At 39.4% G+C, this 18,284-nt stretch overlaps 1 protein-coding gene across 7 annotated transcripts in view; it reads right to left on the bottom strand.

Annotated features, from left to right (window-relative positions):
* PTPRK (protein tyrosine phosphatase receptor type K) overlaps positions 1–18,284 on the bottom strand; it is a 411,664-nt gene that overhangs the window by 81,828 nt on the left and 311,552 nt on the right. For all 7 annotated transcript variants that reach the window (XM_040597798.1, XM_040597792.1, XM_040597791.1 and 4 more), the window contains exons 8-9: positions 12,089–12,391; positions 1,066–1,175 (exon numbers count right to left, since the gene is read on the bottom strand). In XM_040597798.1, the coding sequence (XP_040453732.1) occupies positions 1,066–1,175; positions 12,089–12,391 (413 nt within the window). The remainder of the gene's footprint in view (positions 1–1,065; positions 1,176–12,088; positions 12,392–18,284) is intronic.

The raw sequence follows: 18,284 nt of genomic DNA, 5'->3' as shown, positions 1-18,284 counted from the left end.
ATATGGAAAACGTCACTGTTCAATTTAAAGGTAGGGCTCCCCCACCATCCTCCCCATCTCCACCAAAACCATTTATTTTTAATTTTCTGTAATACATTACCCTCTCCTCTTCTAAAGATCGCATTCAAATGCTGTCCAAACTGAACTAATATATTTAAAGCCAGCAACGATATCTTAATGTACTGGGTTTGACTGGGATGGAGTTAATTTTCTTCATAGCAGCTTGTATAGTGCTGTGTTTTGTTAGATTTGTGATTAAAACACAAAAGCTCACACATTTGCCCTTTCGATTCTCCCCCCATCCCACTGCAGGGGAGTGAGCAAGTCGCTGGGTGGGGCTCAGCTGCCCACCAGGGTTAACCCACACTATTTAAAGAACTTTTTTAGTGTTAACTAGATAAAAAATACTGGTTTCAGGGGTTTTGTTTGCTTAGTTGGTTTGTCTTCGTCCTATAATTCACTATAGCACACAAAATTATACCCTCTGTTCCTTTAAAAAAGGAGTGCTGGAGAGGATGGCATTTGTTCCTAAATCAGCCTTTGTTTCCTGCCAACCTCCTGGGGAGGTCCCCAGAAAGCTCTTATATTAAATACATTTTAAACAGAATATGTATGGAGGTTTCCTTGAAGGGTGATATCTAAAGATCTGACAAAGCTAAAAAACACTGCTCCAAATTTAAATAACCGCCTTACTTTTCATGTAACCTCTACTTCCAACAAGGAAGATTTCATAGATCATGGCTGTCATGGCCTTGGAAGGGTGTATAGTAATGATACAAGATTTTTAAAACTAGCACCTCCCATGTGGACTGCAGTGTTGTTATGCTCCTGCAGTATTGTTATACTCGCATGCCAAAGCCACTTGACAGGGCCAACCAGCCAACAACATACACATCACAATTATGATTTTTGATATCTAATCAATACACAAAACCTTGTGTGCTGTAAATGAAAGCAGCATATAATTGAATAGCTGCCTACAGAGGCTAAATATTCACCATCAACCACACCTCTTGCCGTACTTCCCTTGCCCTACCCTATGCTTGTTACCTGCTTAATAATTACCTCATACTGAGTGATGATGCCATTTGGATCCACAGGTTCCTTCCAGTTGAGGAAGATCTTATCTTCAAAAGGAGTGCCTTTCACTGACTTGGCAGGTATAGGGCCTGGCACTACAAACAAAATAAAACTTTTAAAAATATGAAATTCAAGAGACAGAAAAATTAAAGAAATGACAGAACAACCCATTAAAACCAAAAGGGAGCACCGGTCTACTTTTATTAATATTCATTTCCATGCAAAAGGCAGTGGTACAGAGTATGAAAAAGCACTTCAAAGTGTATTTTGTCATTCACAGTGCAAAGAGAGCATGAAGTTGAAACGTTACCCTCACATACGGTTTTCAAAACTTCATGCAAAGTCAAATTGTCTCATAATATAGCCAGGGGAAACAGTTCAAGCTAGACTCTGACTTCAGGGAACATCACTGAACTCTGTAATAAGCCTATCTTAGGACAAGGACTACATGGTTTTAAAATCCTTTTAAAACGAAAAATCAAAGGCAAGGAAGAGCCTCTGTTATACAGCATCTTCCAAACGAGATACATGCTTACAAAATAGTTTTCAGTCACCCTTTCTCATAATTTGTTGTTTCAAAATAAATCCTCATTTAAAGAGGGGGCTGGGCACAGAGCGAACACACCAGTTCAGCTGCCACTTCTTTCCGCCACTGACGTCTTGTTGCTGCAGAGGGATCAAAACTGCTCACTTCAAATCTTTCCAATAAGAGACATTTTCAGACTTTGAACTGAACCACACTGAGATGAACCTACTTTCTTATTTGAAATGGAACCAATATCCCTGGTGTAATAACAAGTCTGAAGCGCCACCTCAGGCCTCTTTACCTGAACGATTCACAGTACCTGGTAATCCCATCAACAGCAGGCAGGAGCGCTTAGTTATCTCCCATTTCAGCTTACAAGATATTTTTGCCTACATATACAGTTCCTTTTTAATCACAGCAGTTCACCTAGATGTGAACACATACATGCTGAAAGAAGAGGATGAGGATAAGAGAGTGCCTGAAGAAACCCTAAACCCAAAGAAATACCCTCCTCCTTCAAAAAGCCAAAGTTGCCTAAATCTGCAGTCTCTCAAGCTGAAATGTTACTTCTACTTAATGTATTGACATTTATTTCTCTCCCTTCTTAATCAGCCCGTTTTCTTCAATGCAACTTTCTGTGAATCTCATGCATGACATTTCTTGGGTATTCATTACCAAAGCAGACTAAAGTTTTACAAAAAGTAAAAACAAATTAAAATCTGCTGGATCAAAGGAAGTGCCAGGCACTGTGCTAGCAGCACCAAGAAGTGAGTGGTTTGTCCCAACAGTGGGATATATTTCCATCTACATGGAAGCTATCAATGACGGTCTGACCCTTGGTACAAACAACATAATTTGGCACAATAAATTCATGGAGTCAAAAAAGCAAGTAAACAGACAGAGTTTCACAGAAACTGCTCATCCACCCTCAGGGGTCAGTATGGGAACTGGTGCTGTTTAACATCTTTGTCGGTGACACAGACAGTGTGATTGAGTGCACCCTCAGCAAGTTTGCCAACAACACCAAGCTGCATGGTGCGGTCAACACTGGAGGGAAGGGGTGCCATCAAGAGGGACCTTGACAGGCTTGAGAGGTGGGCCCACGTGAATCTCCTGAAGTTCAACAAAGCCAAGTGTAACATCCTGCATGCAAGTCAGGGCAATCCCAAGCACAAATACAGGATGGGCAGAGAATGTACTGAGAGCAGCCTGAGGAGAAGGACTTGGGGGTGTTGGTGGACGAGAAGCTCAACATGACCCAGCAACGTGTGCTTGCAAGCCCATAAAGCCAACCGTATCCTGGGCTGCATCAGAAGAAGCGTGACCAGCAGGCTGAGGGAGGTGATTTTTGCCCTGTACTCCACTCTCATGAGATCCCACCCGGAGTACTATGTCCAGGTATGGGGCTCTCAACACAAGTATGACATGGACCTGTTGGAGTGAGTCTAGAGGAGGACCATAAAGATGACCATTGGGCTGGAGCACCTTTCCTATGAAGAGAGAGTTGGCGTTGTTCAGCCTGGAGAAGGAGAAGGCTCCAGGGAGACCTTATAGCAGCCTTCTAGTACCTAAAGGGGACCTAAAGAAGCAGCAGAGGAACTTTTTGCAAGGGCCTGTAGTGATAGGACAAGGCAGAACGGTTTTAAACTGAAAGAGGGTAGATTTAGATTGGATATTAGGAAGAAATTCTTTCCTGTGAGGGCAGTGAGGCACTGGCATAGGCTGCCCAGAGCATCTGTGGGTGCCCCATCCCTGGCAGTGTTCCAGGCCAGGCTGGATGGGGCTTTGAGCAACCTGGTCTAGTGGAAGGTGTCCCTGCCCGTGGCAGGTGGGTTGGAACTAAATGATCTTTAAGGTCCCTTCCAATGCCAACCATTCTATGATCTGTCAAACATAGACTTAGGAGAAGTTAACTAAAATCACAGACTGTTGCTTTGCTAAAGTGTCCCAATACAGAGTGGGCAATGGATTAAGGCTGACAAATCATGACAGCCCGTGTGATGTTCAAGGCACTGAGAGACTTGCTGTAGGCAACACTTTGTTTTTCATGGAAATGCTCTGCTGTTTTTCTTCTTTGCATCTCAAATGAGGTATGAATATACCCCTATGCATACATTTTCCCTGTAAAACACATACATCTTTGTGTGTATGCAAGTGAATGTACATGTGTTTGCAGAGAACAGAGGAATGCACCAAGGCAGGTACACAGAATATGACACCTGACATTAAAGCATATTAAAACATGCAAGGTAAGAAGAAAACAGACACAATTACTCAAAAACCTGTGAAATACTTTTTATGTGGTGCTTTTAAAAAACGTGTTTCATATTCAATTGCAGCTGGGTGCAGGGCTCTACTTTTGAGGGTTGCATAAAACCTCCTACATTTTCTGTTAAAATACCCAAGTGGGAGAAGCCTCTAGGCTCATCACATTGCATGACTGTGTTTTCTTCTGCAATATAAAATTTGTTGCTTGTGGCAGCAGCAGCTGTGTTAAACTGACTAAACTACATGATCCCAGTTAGTTTCATGCTCCTCTTCCCACTGGCATGGGAAGGGCACAAGAGCAGAAGCTTGCAAAGCTATGAGGGGCTTGCTGGGAATCCCAGTAAAAATAAGGTCAGAAAGTAAAGGAGAGCATCTATAAAAAGACAACAGTAATTCCCACAAATCTCACCCACTCCCAGAAATTCACCAAAAATGAAGCCTGGGCTCAGCTTAAAGTATTTGAGAGCTGAACTGGAATAACAACAAAGAAACAAATAAAAGTTCAAATGCCTAGAAAAAGGAAAATAAATTAATTGTAGTTTGAAGGATATGTTTTGAAATTATTTTTTCCCATTTGACAGTTCAACTGCAGTAAAAATGTCTTCTAATTCCATAGTTTTAGCAACAGGGCAAAGGGAAACAAGGAAAGAGAAAAGCAGGAGCAAAGGAATTAAAGAACAGATTATCTGTGAGCAGGCCCACGGATTCATCAGTCAGGTTATTCAAAATAATGCCTAAACATCCTAATTTCTGTTTTTATGTCTTTTTTCCAGGTCACTATTAGTTACAAACAGAAACTTTAAAAGAGATGAAATTAGTAAAAAAAAAAAAACCACCAACCAAACAAAACCCCAACAACAAAAGAACAAACAGCAAACTAAACTGTTGATAACACTACTTTGAAGACTCAAACTGCATCTCTCCATGTAGACAGCCGTTGCTGTCTATTCCCTACAACTCCCAGCAGGACTCTAAGGACTTAAGCAATACCTTAAATGTCCTCTTTCCAAAGCAGTGTTCAGAGTCTTCCCTTTTACACAATATTTAGCAAGGACACAGGTGGAAAACAGCCAGGTAAGCATCATCCTTGTGTTCAATAACGGCTTTTGGAAACCTCATGAACAGCCCCAAAGGCTTTCTTCAGGGTTATGTGCACATCTCCAGAAGCCTCATTGCTCACCACAGTGACTCTCTGCTGTCTTCTCAACTCCCATTGTTCCTATGTGAGCTCTCAGTCTCCCCACTGGATTGATGGACAGTCTACACTCAATCAAAACACTCAAGACTATTACAAGCGTATATTAAGGTAAAATATGTTATTTAAGATTCTCTATCAATGGCCAAGTATTTGAATAATTCAAAAAGCGTAAGTAGCTGCTAGAGGGGTTGGACTCAGACCTTTTGGCCTCTGCATCCTCTCCTTAGAAAGATTCTGGTCCCACTGATTTTCCTTCCATCTGCTGGCCTTGTGAAGTGTGACCCCACCATCCCTCAGTGATGATAACAGTAAACAGTCTTTCTTACACATGCACTATTCTACGCTAAAGTCCAACAAGTCAAGATTTACACTTATCTGCAGAAGTGAAATCATTTAGGTGGGTTTTACTGTATGGGTTTCAGAAGAGATTTTGAACTTCAAGGGGGAAAAAAAAGAAATTTTCCTATAAAAAAGTATACAAACATAAACCACACAAGTATTTAAAAGTAACATAAAACAAATTTGAAGGGAATTTCAGCAAGGTTTTAGTGTGGAAACATCACAAACTCTTCTTTCATGATTTACACGCATCTTCAGAGCCCTTTTAATGAAGCTATATATTCATATAGTGAATAGCTGATAACCTTTTCTTCCACATACGTGTGGAATAGTGGACTTCTATAAATGCTGTGCCTAACAAAAGTACAAACCGTCAATCTGACATCAGACCAATTCATTTTAGAGCAATATTTGCATTAAATTATACCACAGTCACAAGTAAATTGTTATTCACAAATAGTGTCACTTAAACCTTATTCTGTGCTAACTTAATGGGAAATTTATATTACAATACATTACTACTGGAAGAACAATGTATTAACTGACACCAACCACTATAAAAATGAATTTATATTGCTTCAGTTTTCCTGCTACAAAATAATGAAAGTGCATGTAAACAGAGTATTTTTTTTTATTATGTGAAAGCCGTGCACAGTATTCTTATCCTATATAGGTAAAGGCTATGTGCAGATATAGGCAGTTCTACTGGGAAGAATTCCTTTGTGGTACTCAAAAAGTAAAATGTATCAGCAGCAAACTTACAGCCTTTGTCCAAAGGCAGATGCTCATTTTCAGGAGATGGTGACAGTCAATCTCTTCTACTGTTTAAACGTTACAATCAATTAAAATGGCCCACCTTGCCATTGGCTTTTCCTGAGGGATCTACCTTTTTCACTTTATGCTTTGTTACAACTCAAGACTAAGGCTTAAATAGAAGGAAATTTCATATAATAAAAAGGAAAGAAAATATCAGAAGTGCTATTACTAGTCTTTACCGTAAAGGGTATTTATACCAAAGGTGGTGACAAAACCAATTTCTTTGGCAATTGCTCAAGTTGGACCATTTGCAGCCAGGAACAAAATGTTATTGAGTGGTACTGCGAAGAAAACCGATTGCATGCTAACAGTCTCTTTTGACACAGGTGTTCCCCAGGGTGGGTGCTGCAGGAGGTGGCAGGGCTGCTGCCAGGCTGGGTCCTGCGCCCCAGGCAAAAGCCCTGCACAGGTCTGCGTGTCCCCCTGGCCACTGCTGCACTGCACAGGCGCTGACCTGCTCGTGCCTGTGAAGGTCCCCGTACCTTCCAGCCTGTATAAAATTACTAACATAACAAACAAATGCGTACAATCAAGCTATTAAGCAAGCTGACAGAGGCTAATAAGTCTCAGCAGCGGCAGCAATCACTGTAGATATTGGTGCAAATATAAAGTGGCGTTAAATCCACGAGTTCTGGATTTGCTGAATTTGGGGGCTCAGGCGTCTAACACTGGTATTTTGTTTAAAGCCTTTTTTACACCAAATGCTGACTTTAGTACTCCTCATTTGTGGGATTTCAAAATGTTTCTCCATGTCAGGATGAAATAACCTCACGTACTCACATACATTTACACCGTTCTAAAAATATGCAAATCAATATTCTAAGAGAGTTTTCAGCTACTGCATGTCTTGGGAATAGTGGAAACTCATGGGGGCCCACATGTAAAACCTCATTCCACGGCAAACTGCTGAAATAGCCACTAATTCTGGGCTATTTGCAGGGATCATTATGTCCAAACACACCGTTTCAACAAAGAATGTCATATGCAATATCACTTTTCAGCTCTAAAGCTTCTAATATAGAGACTGAAAGGGAATCAAAGTAGGAAGTTGTTTCAGCCAGGGTGAATAATTCTGCATTTCAGGGTAAATTTTTCCTGCTTATCTTGCTGCATGAACTTTTCTCCCTATTAACATAAAATCTAGCTTGTATTTCTAATCTCTGCAATACCTTAAAACATCTTACTTAATTTGTCATTTGTTCAGTGTAAGCTTAAAATAAATCTCTGCTAATAATTTCAATTTTTTTCTTACTTTCTCACAAACTAACTTTTCTGATGTCTTTAACAAAAAGTGCTCACATGCCTTTCTGCAACCACTTTTTCTCTCACTCGATGATATGCTGATAGCAAATCTTACCTAGCATCTAAAAAAAAGAATTGGGATTATTTTCACAAGCTGAATGACAAATAGGTTTTCCAAGGCTCCTTTTATCAATGACAGTAGGTCAGCTATAATAATTTTCAATTCACTGCCACTAAAGACATAAAAATTCCTCCCTTATTTGACTATATTAACACTAAATTTTGCTGCTGCTCATGACACATAGGTCACTAGTCTCACATTCTAGAGTAAGGACTGAGGTCAACCCCTTTAGCAGCAGCATTTATGGGCAACTTCACATTGAAACTTTTATCTTAATCATGGGTTTCTCTTTATTAACTGTAACCATTTTCCTGACAGGATTAGTATACCTGGTTCACTTGACATCTACGCATGTGTCACTCAGCTACAGCAGTTACATATTTTTTGAGACAGTTTGACATTTCAGGCAATCTTTGCAGCCCTCCTTTGCTGCATTGGACATAGTGCCTGCTCATCTCGCTGCATGCTCCCAGGTGGGCTATTTTTGTTACTTTAAAAATGCTACTAGAAGAGTTTTATGTGTATGATTTTCAGAGCTCCTTGAAGCATTGTTTGTTTCCTTTGATGAAGCATATTTTCTACCTTTTCTTCCACCTCCCAGTACTCTCCTAGAGTGCCAGAACAACTTGAAAAAGCACAAAGGAAAAAATGGTTCTCATTGCAAATAACAAGGGAGGGGTGTGTATGTGTAAAAGCAACTAACAGAACATACTACTATCCATCACAGAAAAACACTAAATGTCAATTATTTCCATAAAATCCTCTCTTGTGAAGTTGGTGGAAGATATTTCCTCTTCACACATTTAGTCAGTACACAAAGTATTTAACTTTTGATTTTTTATATTTTTTTTTTGGTGCTCTAATAACTTTTCCCCTTCCTCGGCTGTTCTGCAGAGTGGTAAGCCTAAGCCTGCTGAAGTTTTCCCAGGAGCATAAGTAATGATGGTTGGACAGTTGGTGCCTCAACCCTGTCTTGTAGCTCTAGATAACTCTGCACGGAGCTGAATGAGCCACTCTCTCTGAAGATCAGGGGAAGTCATTTGTGTCCAGTGAGCATGTCCTTTGGCTCAGACCAAAGCTTTGGTATACTCTTAGCCCCAAAATGGGTACTTATCCTATTCCAAGTAATCTCTTTAATTATTTGTTTGCCTGCAGTTAGCTGACACACTCACTTACTAGTTACAAAATCACTGAACAATTTGAGCTTCATGATTTGCTTTCTCTGGGCACTCAGAAGAGCTTTCTTCCAAACCTTAATAACGGTGTGGTCTCTCCCCAAAGTGCATAATGGAGTTTCATCTATAAAACACAAAGTCCCTTGTTTTCATCTTCTTTTTGCTCACCTTGTTTAAGAGTATATTGCTCAAGGGCTTTATTTTTATGTGGAATACAGCTTTATCCAAATTATTAATTCCATCTACCCAAGTTAAATAGAAATACTTAAACCACCAAGTATTCAGATCTAGCTGTGGTCAAAAAAGAGGCTATTTTCCGACTGTTTAATATTCCTGGGCTTTGCTTTCTTGCAGGTACTGAATTACAAGCTATTAAAACCTTCATTTGTTAGTTATGGCTCCAAAGGACTGAAGCATAGCTTCTTGAATCTTGCCCCGTTCCTCTACTAATTGTTTCTTCAGTTAATTCTGCTCCTGGTACCATACATGGCTCAGTTAGCTCTTTGGCAGGTCTGGCCATTTCTGGAAGACCCCAATCCATTTGCGCAGCCTTACGTAAGTGTGAGCCTTTGTGAAAGGCAACCAGAAGTCCTCACCGTCTCAAACTAGAGCCTCACAGAAGTCTGAGTTCCTCTGCATTTAGGGAAACCCAGAAGTTCAAAAATGTGTAAAGCTCCTGGCAGAAGGTTGGAGGTCAGACTATAGAAGTAGAGCGGTGAAGAGAAAGATTAAAACAAAACAGCAACAAAAGGGAAGAAAGGGACAGAGTGCTGGAAGCATGGGGAAGATGGATAAAGTGAGGAAGATGAGGGCACAATGGCAGAGAGGAAGAGAAACAAAAAAATGTGGGGTAGACACCTCTAACTCCAACAGTCTATGAAGTTTTTACTTGATTAGCGGATCCTTGTAAGAAAGGATGGTATTGGAAAGAATACTGCACTACAGAAAAGCTATCAAAAAGTCAGTATCTGCTGTCATCTGGAGTTTTCAAAGTTTCTATTTATGAAAAGTGCACAGTTTCCGTTAACCATGTGATTAGTGGCTATTTCCAATTAATGTTATTTTCAAAAATGTAGGAAAATACTGCAATCTGTCTATTTTCCATCTCCTAAATGAATCACTGATAACACTCCCACAACGTAATTAATATGCTTATTCCACAAAACCTGCAAAAATCATGAAGATAATGAGGCTACATCTGACCACACGTGCAATGCGGAGCACAGGATCGTGTATCTTAGTGCAGCTCTCATCCTGAGTTCCTGCTTTAGGTTGTGAACCATGTACACTAAAACAGTTTCATCAGATACTTGGTCACTCGGACATGAGACTAAACTAGCATCATACACATAAGCAGTCAACTACAGAATGCAGTTTACTACTGCTATGACAGCTCAAGGAAAGCCATAGGTGTGAATGCACCTTGGTCCTCCAAGATGGCTGAAAGCCCTCAGTATTGCACATTGCCTGCATGCCCTGTATTTTGGAATACATGACAAAACGGACCTAAGCTTTAAAGTAAATCAGTAGCGTATAATTAAAAACCCATCAGTATCACTGAATGGATCTCACAAGAGGCTATTTTCAGGGCACAAGCACTGCTACCAGTAATGTGTCTAAATATAGGTACTTTTAAAAAAGTATTAATGCCTCCTTAAAAACAACATCTGCTTGAAATAGTTTGCTTAGCAACTTTTGTTCACTGGATGAGGCTTCTTCTACACTATTGTACCTCTGACACTAAAGCTGAGTCTAAACAAGTTCACTGAGAGTACACTGGTGTGCCAGCCTGAGACCAAAACCTATGTTGTGTGCATCATTTTCCAAGAATAATCCTCAACAAAACCAGAAGACAAAATTTATGCACTTGACTTGGCTCCTGACAAGCACTGCTATAGTGACCAGCCACCATCCCTGCATCCCCACATCTAACTAGACAACAGCTATCAGAAACCATAACATTTCTTGAAAACTCAGTTAAAAAGGAAAAGAAATGCATTCTCCATGTACATAACAATATTACTAATATTTTTTTAACCTCAGGGAAAAAAAAGCAATCACAAATATTTCTAATATAAACACAGATACAGAAATAATTAATCATGGATTATATTAATATTTTTTTAAAAAAAGTAATGCTAAAATTTGAAGTGCATGAAATATTGTAATTCTGTATTTGTTAATAAATCTTCACACGATGCATCTATGTTTCTGTAGTTTCCTACAGCTCCTTGTATTCTATTTAATAAACTGTTCTCCTTTATTGCAACAGTAAGCATATTCCTTTTCTACTTCTTGTACAATTGAAAATACATGAAAAAAAAAAAAGTGCCACTAGATTCTGATCTTCACTGTTATCCGTATATAAAGCTATATTCCCCATTCCTTTATTTCACAGGTAAACAAACCATTTTACCTTTTTCTGTATCTACAGTCTTACATTAATCCAAGTAGTATTCTTTTTATTTTTGGTTACCTATGGCTGTATCTATTTTCACTTTGTTGTTGTCAATATTTTCATGAAATCTAAATATAAGGAAAGGAGACTAAAATGTCTCTTTACTACCACATTTTAAATACTATTAGGGAAAAATACCTATTTTAATCTCTTTCATACCAAGATTCATAACCTAACCACTGAATGTCACCTTAACACATCTACATCTATTATTTATTTCTTCCCAAGTTAAGTTCAACTGTCTTGTCAATGAAACTTCATCAAAAGCATTTTAAAGAAGGATCATAGAATATCGTGAGTTGGAAAGGACCCATAAGGATGATCAAGTCCAATGCCCAACTTGTCAAAATAATTCTTCAGTCTGACGGGTGGCTTTCACATAATTAACAGATACTATCTACTATAACTTGCAACATAAGTTATTGGGCAAATGTACTTGCCAAAGAGGTTTTAAACCTTGAATAGAGTCTTTAAGCACTGAACTTGGTATTTACATATAATTAACAGTACTGAATTAATTTTCAAATACTACACCTGATACTGTGAAGAAGCCTTCACCTAACATCACCATGTATTTCTCATCACCTGCATTAGCACATTTTTCAGATGACTGAGAAGCCACCCTCCTTTTTCTTGCAAGAGAGAGAGATTCAGTTTGATTTGTGCTACACGGACAGTTTTGGCTGTATGTGCAGGGTGACAGCTATAATGCTACTATAGCTACCATTTTGGGGGTAATTAATACATGAATAGAAAAGAACTTCCATCCTTTGGGACATACACATATTGTACCACACAAAGTCACTTCCTTCCACCTGTCTACACTGCACTTGGATGTAATTTCCGTAACAGCATTTATGCATACCGTCTTCATCTGTCTGGATAATGGTCTCCTCACTCTCCTTCCTCCCTTCTGGGTTGGTTAGGATCATTTTGAGGCTGACATTTGTGTAGGGAGGCAAGTGATCCACGACATGCTGGGGTGCCTTGGGATCCATGTCCAAGCAGTCTGCCTTGCTCTCATTGTGTCCGCAGAAGTAGTGGTAGCATATAGTGACATTGAAAGTATGGCAACGAGTGATGTTGTAACCCAGAGACTCCCAATCCACAGCAATGTGTCTGGCCTGGATCTCAGCAATCTTCAGTGTTTTCGGTGTTCTCATAGGTTCTAGAAAACAGAGTATAATAAAGAAAAACATCATTAACATTCTTCATTTTTGCACTGAACCATAGCTGGTAGATAATACCTCCAGGAACGTGAAAGTAAAGGAGGCACCCAACAAAGACAGACTTATTGCTAGAAGTATCATCATTTGTGTAGGTACCCTACAGGGAAAAAAACCATCAGTCTCTGGTTTTTTACTTCATTCTTCTCTCTGGTTTCTCTCTTTGCAGATTTCAATCAGTGATTAAGACTTCGCAACAGTGAGAAAAAGAATTGTTAATTAACAGTTCAGTGATTCAAAGCAATTGAGAATACAGCCAGCAGATGCAAGAAGAGTGACCAAAAGGCCACCCAGCTGTCACCGCTGGCTTCCCTTCTTAATTCCCTCCCCGCCCCCCCCTTTTTTTTTACCTGCATAAATTAGATAATACATCATAGTGGTAAAGAGTCAACATTCACTACACTATGATTTATCATGCCACCAAGCAATGCTGTAAACTAATTACCTTACAAAGCTAGCATTTACAAAAATGATGCAGATATTAATGTTTATTATTTTAGTAATGAAGCTATTCATTCAAGCAAACCCCCTTTGAAATAGTACAAAAAGAGCTTTTGGATATTCCCATTGTATCCTACTTCTTTTGGATCCCCAAAACTTTGCCTGGACATTGCTCTGCGTGGGTAATCTGTGACCTGCTACCCAAGCTCAGCTGCTCTCCACATATGCATATCCACCAGCACAGTACGTGATGCTCCCCAAGCTGTCATCAATCTTTCATTGTCTCTCTAGTGCATTCATTCCTCATGCAAGACTAACTTTTATTGTTGAACTTAATTAAAATGATTACACAATGAAAATCATGACCATGACTATATATACTAGAGTTTCACTGGAAATATACCAAGGGGATCTTTATACCCCGCTAATACATCCTTCTTCACCAGAGAAAATAAAGTCTGCTGTAGGTACAGCTTCAGCTTTGTGTCCTTGCGGATGTAAGTTCAAAGCAATTGAGATTATGCAAGGAAGTGAAATATAGGATTTCTCTTTCTGAGCATAACAGTTCTTTGTAACTTGCATTTATGAAATGATGAGTCCCAACCAGGCTAACACTCAGCCAAAAGCACAGATGGTATATTGAAATAAGGAAATGTGAATCAGTGTAATCTATTCAGCACGCAGTTTGCCAGACAAACTGCAAACAGTTAGTTTCAAACATCAAAACAACCAAATTCTAAATATAACATAAAGGTATTCCTAGTAACATGATGAGTGTTAAGGATTAAACATTGTGCCTATTTGTTGCCATGACCTATACTTCCCTTTCTGGATTTTGAACAACCACGGTCCCTTTGCCCTAAAGTACTGATTTATCATATATAGGGCAAAAAATAAAAATTAGTAAGTAGACTTCCTGGGCAGTAGCTTTCTGAACATATTGTATACTGTGACAATAGAGATCTGAAGCTGAAACGTAGCATTGAAAAGGTTCTTGAGACTTAAGAGACTTGAAGAGAAGGAGCAAAAAAAGGGGTTTTATAGCGTAAACAATGGCTGGTGCTTTAGCAAGTACAGACAGGTGTGAGGCAGTCAAAAAAAAAAAGTAGCAACACAGCAGATTTACTGAAGGAGCTGGTAAGAGTCTTCAAAGAATCAGTATTTCCTTGGCTGTGTGTGTGTCGCAAAGGAAGAGGCCTGCTAAAAGAGAAAAAATATATATAATATCAGCCTTTTTCTCACATGGGTGACAGTGAAAACACGTACTCTGATTTAGAGTTTGAGGCCTAAAAGAGTAAACATATCTTTCACCAAGGAAGTTTTATATTATAGGCTTTAGTTCTAAAATGGAACGCTGCTTCTCATTTTAATAATTTTGTCTTTATTCTACTAATCCAGGTTGTGCCTTCAACCACCCACATCAGAGATGGAACTCAAACCCGAATTTAAAATTTATTGGAGTCTCTAAAACAAACACAACATAAAAACAAACACAGACACGTTGTCTGGCCATGGAGGTTGAAACAATTAATGTCTGAAGCTGACTAATCAGTAACAGAAAATGCACTGCATTTTCATCTTGCTTCTTTCATGACAAGACTTAAACTGCATTCACACTATGCTGTATGGCACTTTCAAAAGAGAAGAAAAAAAAAGTGTTGTTAATCTTAAAGAAAAATGATTTTACAATTCTATGCAAATTTTACAAATGTGTCACAGTATCAGAGGAGATACTGAAAAGCATCCTTTATTCACCTGTCAAAAAGAAAAGAATGAAAGACAGAGTGTGATCTCGCTTTCTCACAACTATTCCCTTCTTTGGCAGAAATTAAACAACTTCTGCAATATTGAGATGGTAATTAAAGTCTGCAGAGTCTCTCAACAGCTTTGGCAAATGCTGCCAACTGTCCCCACTGCTCCTAAAATGATGCTTTAAAAACACAATTTTACTCTCGCTTCTGGGCGACATTCATCTCAGCGATCTCTAGAGGTAAAGACCAATTGTTTTAAACTACCACACCACAAAGCCTCCATCTGTAACACCTCAGTAGAAAACAATCTTCAAATAATTATTTTTCTCAGATACAACACTATTGAATTTTTGAGTAGGCTTCCCAAAATTCTCATCATCTTATTAAGAATAACTTCGTTCTCAATGGGGGCAAAAAGAAGTGTTCATCTGCCATTTTTCCCTTTCCCCATCACACTTCAGGGTTTGCATTTCATTAAAACATTTCCTTAATCCTACTGGGATTTAAATTCAGTTTATGCATTCTCTTCTGATCTTTGGATACTTTTTCAGTACTGCTAACCCCAGTTCATCGATTCGCATGTTGTCTTCCCAGTTGTTGTCTTCCCACCTTTTCTCTTTCAGTTACAGCTAGAACTTTTATCCAAAATACATGGACAATAAAGCCCATGACTTCTCAACTCTTAGTTGAATTACTCATGCCAAATTGACATCCTATGTCAGAGGGAAGAAATGAGGCACTTTCAAAATATCTATTCATTCCTTAACACATGAGCTGGAGTTTCAATAATAATTGCAGAAAGCACTTAATATTTTCCAAATATTAATCTACCAATTACCAATGTGAGACAGGTAAGTGGTGTTAAACTACTTCTGTGAGGAGAAAAAGACACAAAAAGTTTAACAGCTTGTTCAGAGCTACAGAATGATTTACTGCCAGGGCCACAAGAACACCAAGTGGTAAGCAGCGACCAGGTCACTGGTTCTGGCCACCAGACAGCATCAGCTAGCAGCAGCAATTCAGAGAGTTCTTTTATACTATTTGCCAACGCCTCCACCAAAATGCTAACTCTACTTTTCAGCTTCAGTTCTTTTTTGAAAGACTTTTTTGCAGATTTTCTTAGAAAATGTTTGAAAAAAGCATAACAGTGCCCAGACGCTAAGTGAATATCTGAGCATAAGGACAAGTTGTTTGAAAAACAATAGTGTGGCTTATTCATTTTAAAAGATTTCTTGGTTGAGAGCTTCAAGTTTGAGTGAAACAGTGTGATTTTTGCATTAAATCTTGTATTTAAAGCTAAAATTTTGGGGAGGAGGTATTCATAATTTATTTTTTCAAGCCTTTTTCTTGAGTGGAAAATATATTTAAGACTGCAGGAGTTTCCTTCTGGTGATAGCAGAAAGTACCCAGGGCTTCTGCTGTTGCACAAAATTCAATATCCTGTGACAGTATCAAGCTCTTAAATGTGAACATCCTGACTGGCACAGTCACATCATTCAACAAAAATACAAGTCATATGGAGGATTTGGGGGTGGTGGCAGCAAGGTTGACCTTTAGCTACTCCTGAGCCCGTCTGCTGATGGTAGGCTCCCTTCTCCCAGACCCTTTCTGCCCACGGGCTGTTGCTACAGCATCCACTCCATTCCCACTTCTGCTTATGGCCACCGGCTTTTCTCTCTGCCTTTTGCTCTCAATGCTTGGCAATACCAAGCTCTGTTATCTTCCTTCTCCTCACCCTCCCTTTATCTCTTGGCAAACGAATAATTCCAAGCACTTGCTGACACAAATCCATCATCTGATCTGACTGCTTTTTACTCTTCACTGAACCAATTAAAACCAGAGGCACAGGGAGAATAACAAAAGAACAGAAAAAATCAGAATAATGAGAGGTGTCTACACTTACGCAGATTATGAAGGCCTCATTCTTTATCTAGAAACTGCATTAAGTAAAAGAATTACATGCACATTCACTCGCAACAGTTTATGGATCAAGAAGATTTAACCTAACTTTATGGGATAAAATAAAGAATAGCTTTAGTAATTCTCCAAAGGTTAATAATCCAGGGATAGATGGCAAAAGAGACAGAACCTGTTGACCCCATACCACCTCCCAACTGCAGGATGATTTAATAAGACACTCCAGATAACAGATAAAATGAAGCTCAATTTCTTTATTGCTTGATAAGCAACATGTGATATGACAGCTGAATATAGAGCCTCTTTGTAGAGATTATCTTCACTTACACAGAGATGGCAGTGAAAACAAGTCTTCCCATTTGCAGAAGCAGCAAGGTGAGAGAATGCATTTCCTCAGAACCTATTCTTAATGATAATAAGTATGTCAGAAACAAACAGCTGTCCTGAAACTGTGACAAAATATCCCATAGGAGGCAGCTAGTAAGGCATAACAAGTCCTTTGCTTTTGCTGCCTGTATTGGGTCTGGCTGAGCCCCACCGCTGCCCTCACAGTGCTGCACTTGCATTGGCAGCTGGAAAGGTGGTGATAACACCCCGGGGGTTTGGCTCCTGCTGAGCAGAGCTCACAGCACCACGGCTGTCTGTAAAACCTTCCTCCTCACCAGCAGCCTGGGGGTGGCAAGGTCTTGGGAAGGGACAGAGCCAGGACAGCTGACCCAAAGCAACCAAAGGGATATTCAATACCATGATGCCTGCTCAGATATTAAACCTAAGAGAAGGGAGGAGGAAGCGGGGCATTAATTATTTATGACAATTGTTTTCTAGAGCAACCGCTACGCATACTGAAGCCCGGCCTCCTGGGAAGCAGCTGAACATCGCCTGCTGATGAGGAGTAGAGAACATCTTTTGTTTTCCTTCTACTTCTGCATGCATGGCTTTTACTATCACTTCATTAAACTGCCTTTACCTTGACTCACAAGTTTGGGGTTTTTACATTTTATTTTCTGAGCCCTAATGCCCCCCACCCCTTCTGCTGAGGAGCGGAGCAATACAGAGGCTTGGTGGGGACCTGGCATCCAGCCAAGGTCAACCCATCACACTGCTTTTCCTTAGATATCCTAAATGTTGATTGCAGGACAGGGTTTCATTTCCATTTTCATTTCCAGGTAAAACCTGATAGGAGAGGGAGAATTGCATCTTCTGATCAGCAGACAGAACACACATTGATTCGCACAAAATGGAAAACAATCAGAGAAACTTTAAAGCACAAACATTACCGATAAAGAGAGTGCTTCTTGAACACCACCATATACTGTCTACTGTTTCTATATACAATTCTTTAATTGGAGTAGACTTTTGGACCCTTCCCCACCACACCCTTGAACTCTTAGTATGGCATTACACTGAGGAGATTACTTCAAATTTCTGCTTTAACCACGCTGACTGAAATTCATATCAAGTTTAAGAGTGACCCAAGTTGCCTCCATTGGTGACAGAAGGTGAAAACTAACTGGACTTGGAGGGTGAGATAAGGCATAAATTTGCATAAGGTTTTGGGAACTACAGAGAGATGCTGGGTTTATATTACATAAACCCTCTGATATACAAAGCAAATGTATATTAAAGAAGTAGAGTAAATTTGGTTTAAGACAGTAATGCTGTAATTTAAAACAGTGTTTCTCGCAGAGGCTGCTTTAATTATCTTACCCTAACATTTTAAAACAAA

Source organism: Falco naumanni, chromosome 6 (genome assembly GCF_017639655.2).
Source record: "Falco naumanni isolate bFalNau1 chromosome 6, bFalNau1.pat, whole genome shotgun sequence".
Taxonomy (NCBI): Eukaryota; Metazoa; Chordata; class Aves; order Falconiformes; family Falconidae; genus Falco; species Falco naumanni.
The sequence above is the reverse complement of the archived record's forward strand: the minus strand, read 5'-3'. Positions and strand labels throughout refer to the sequence as shown.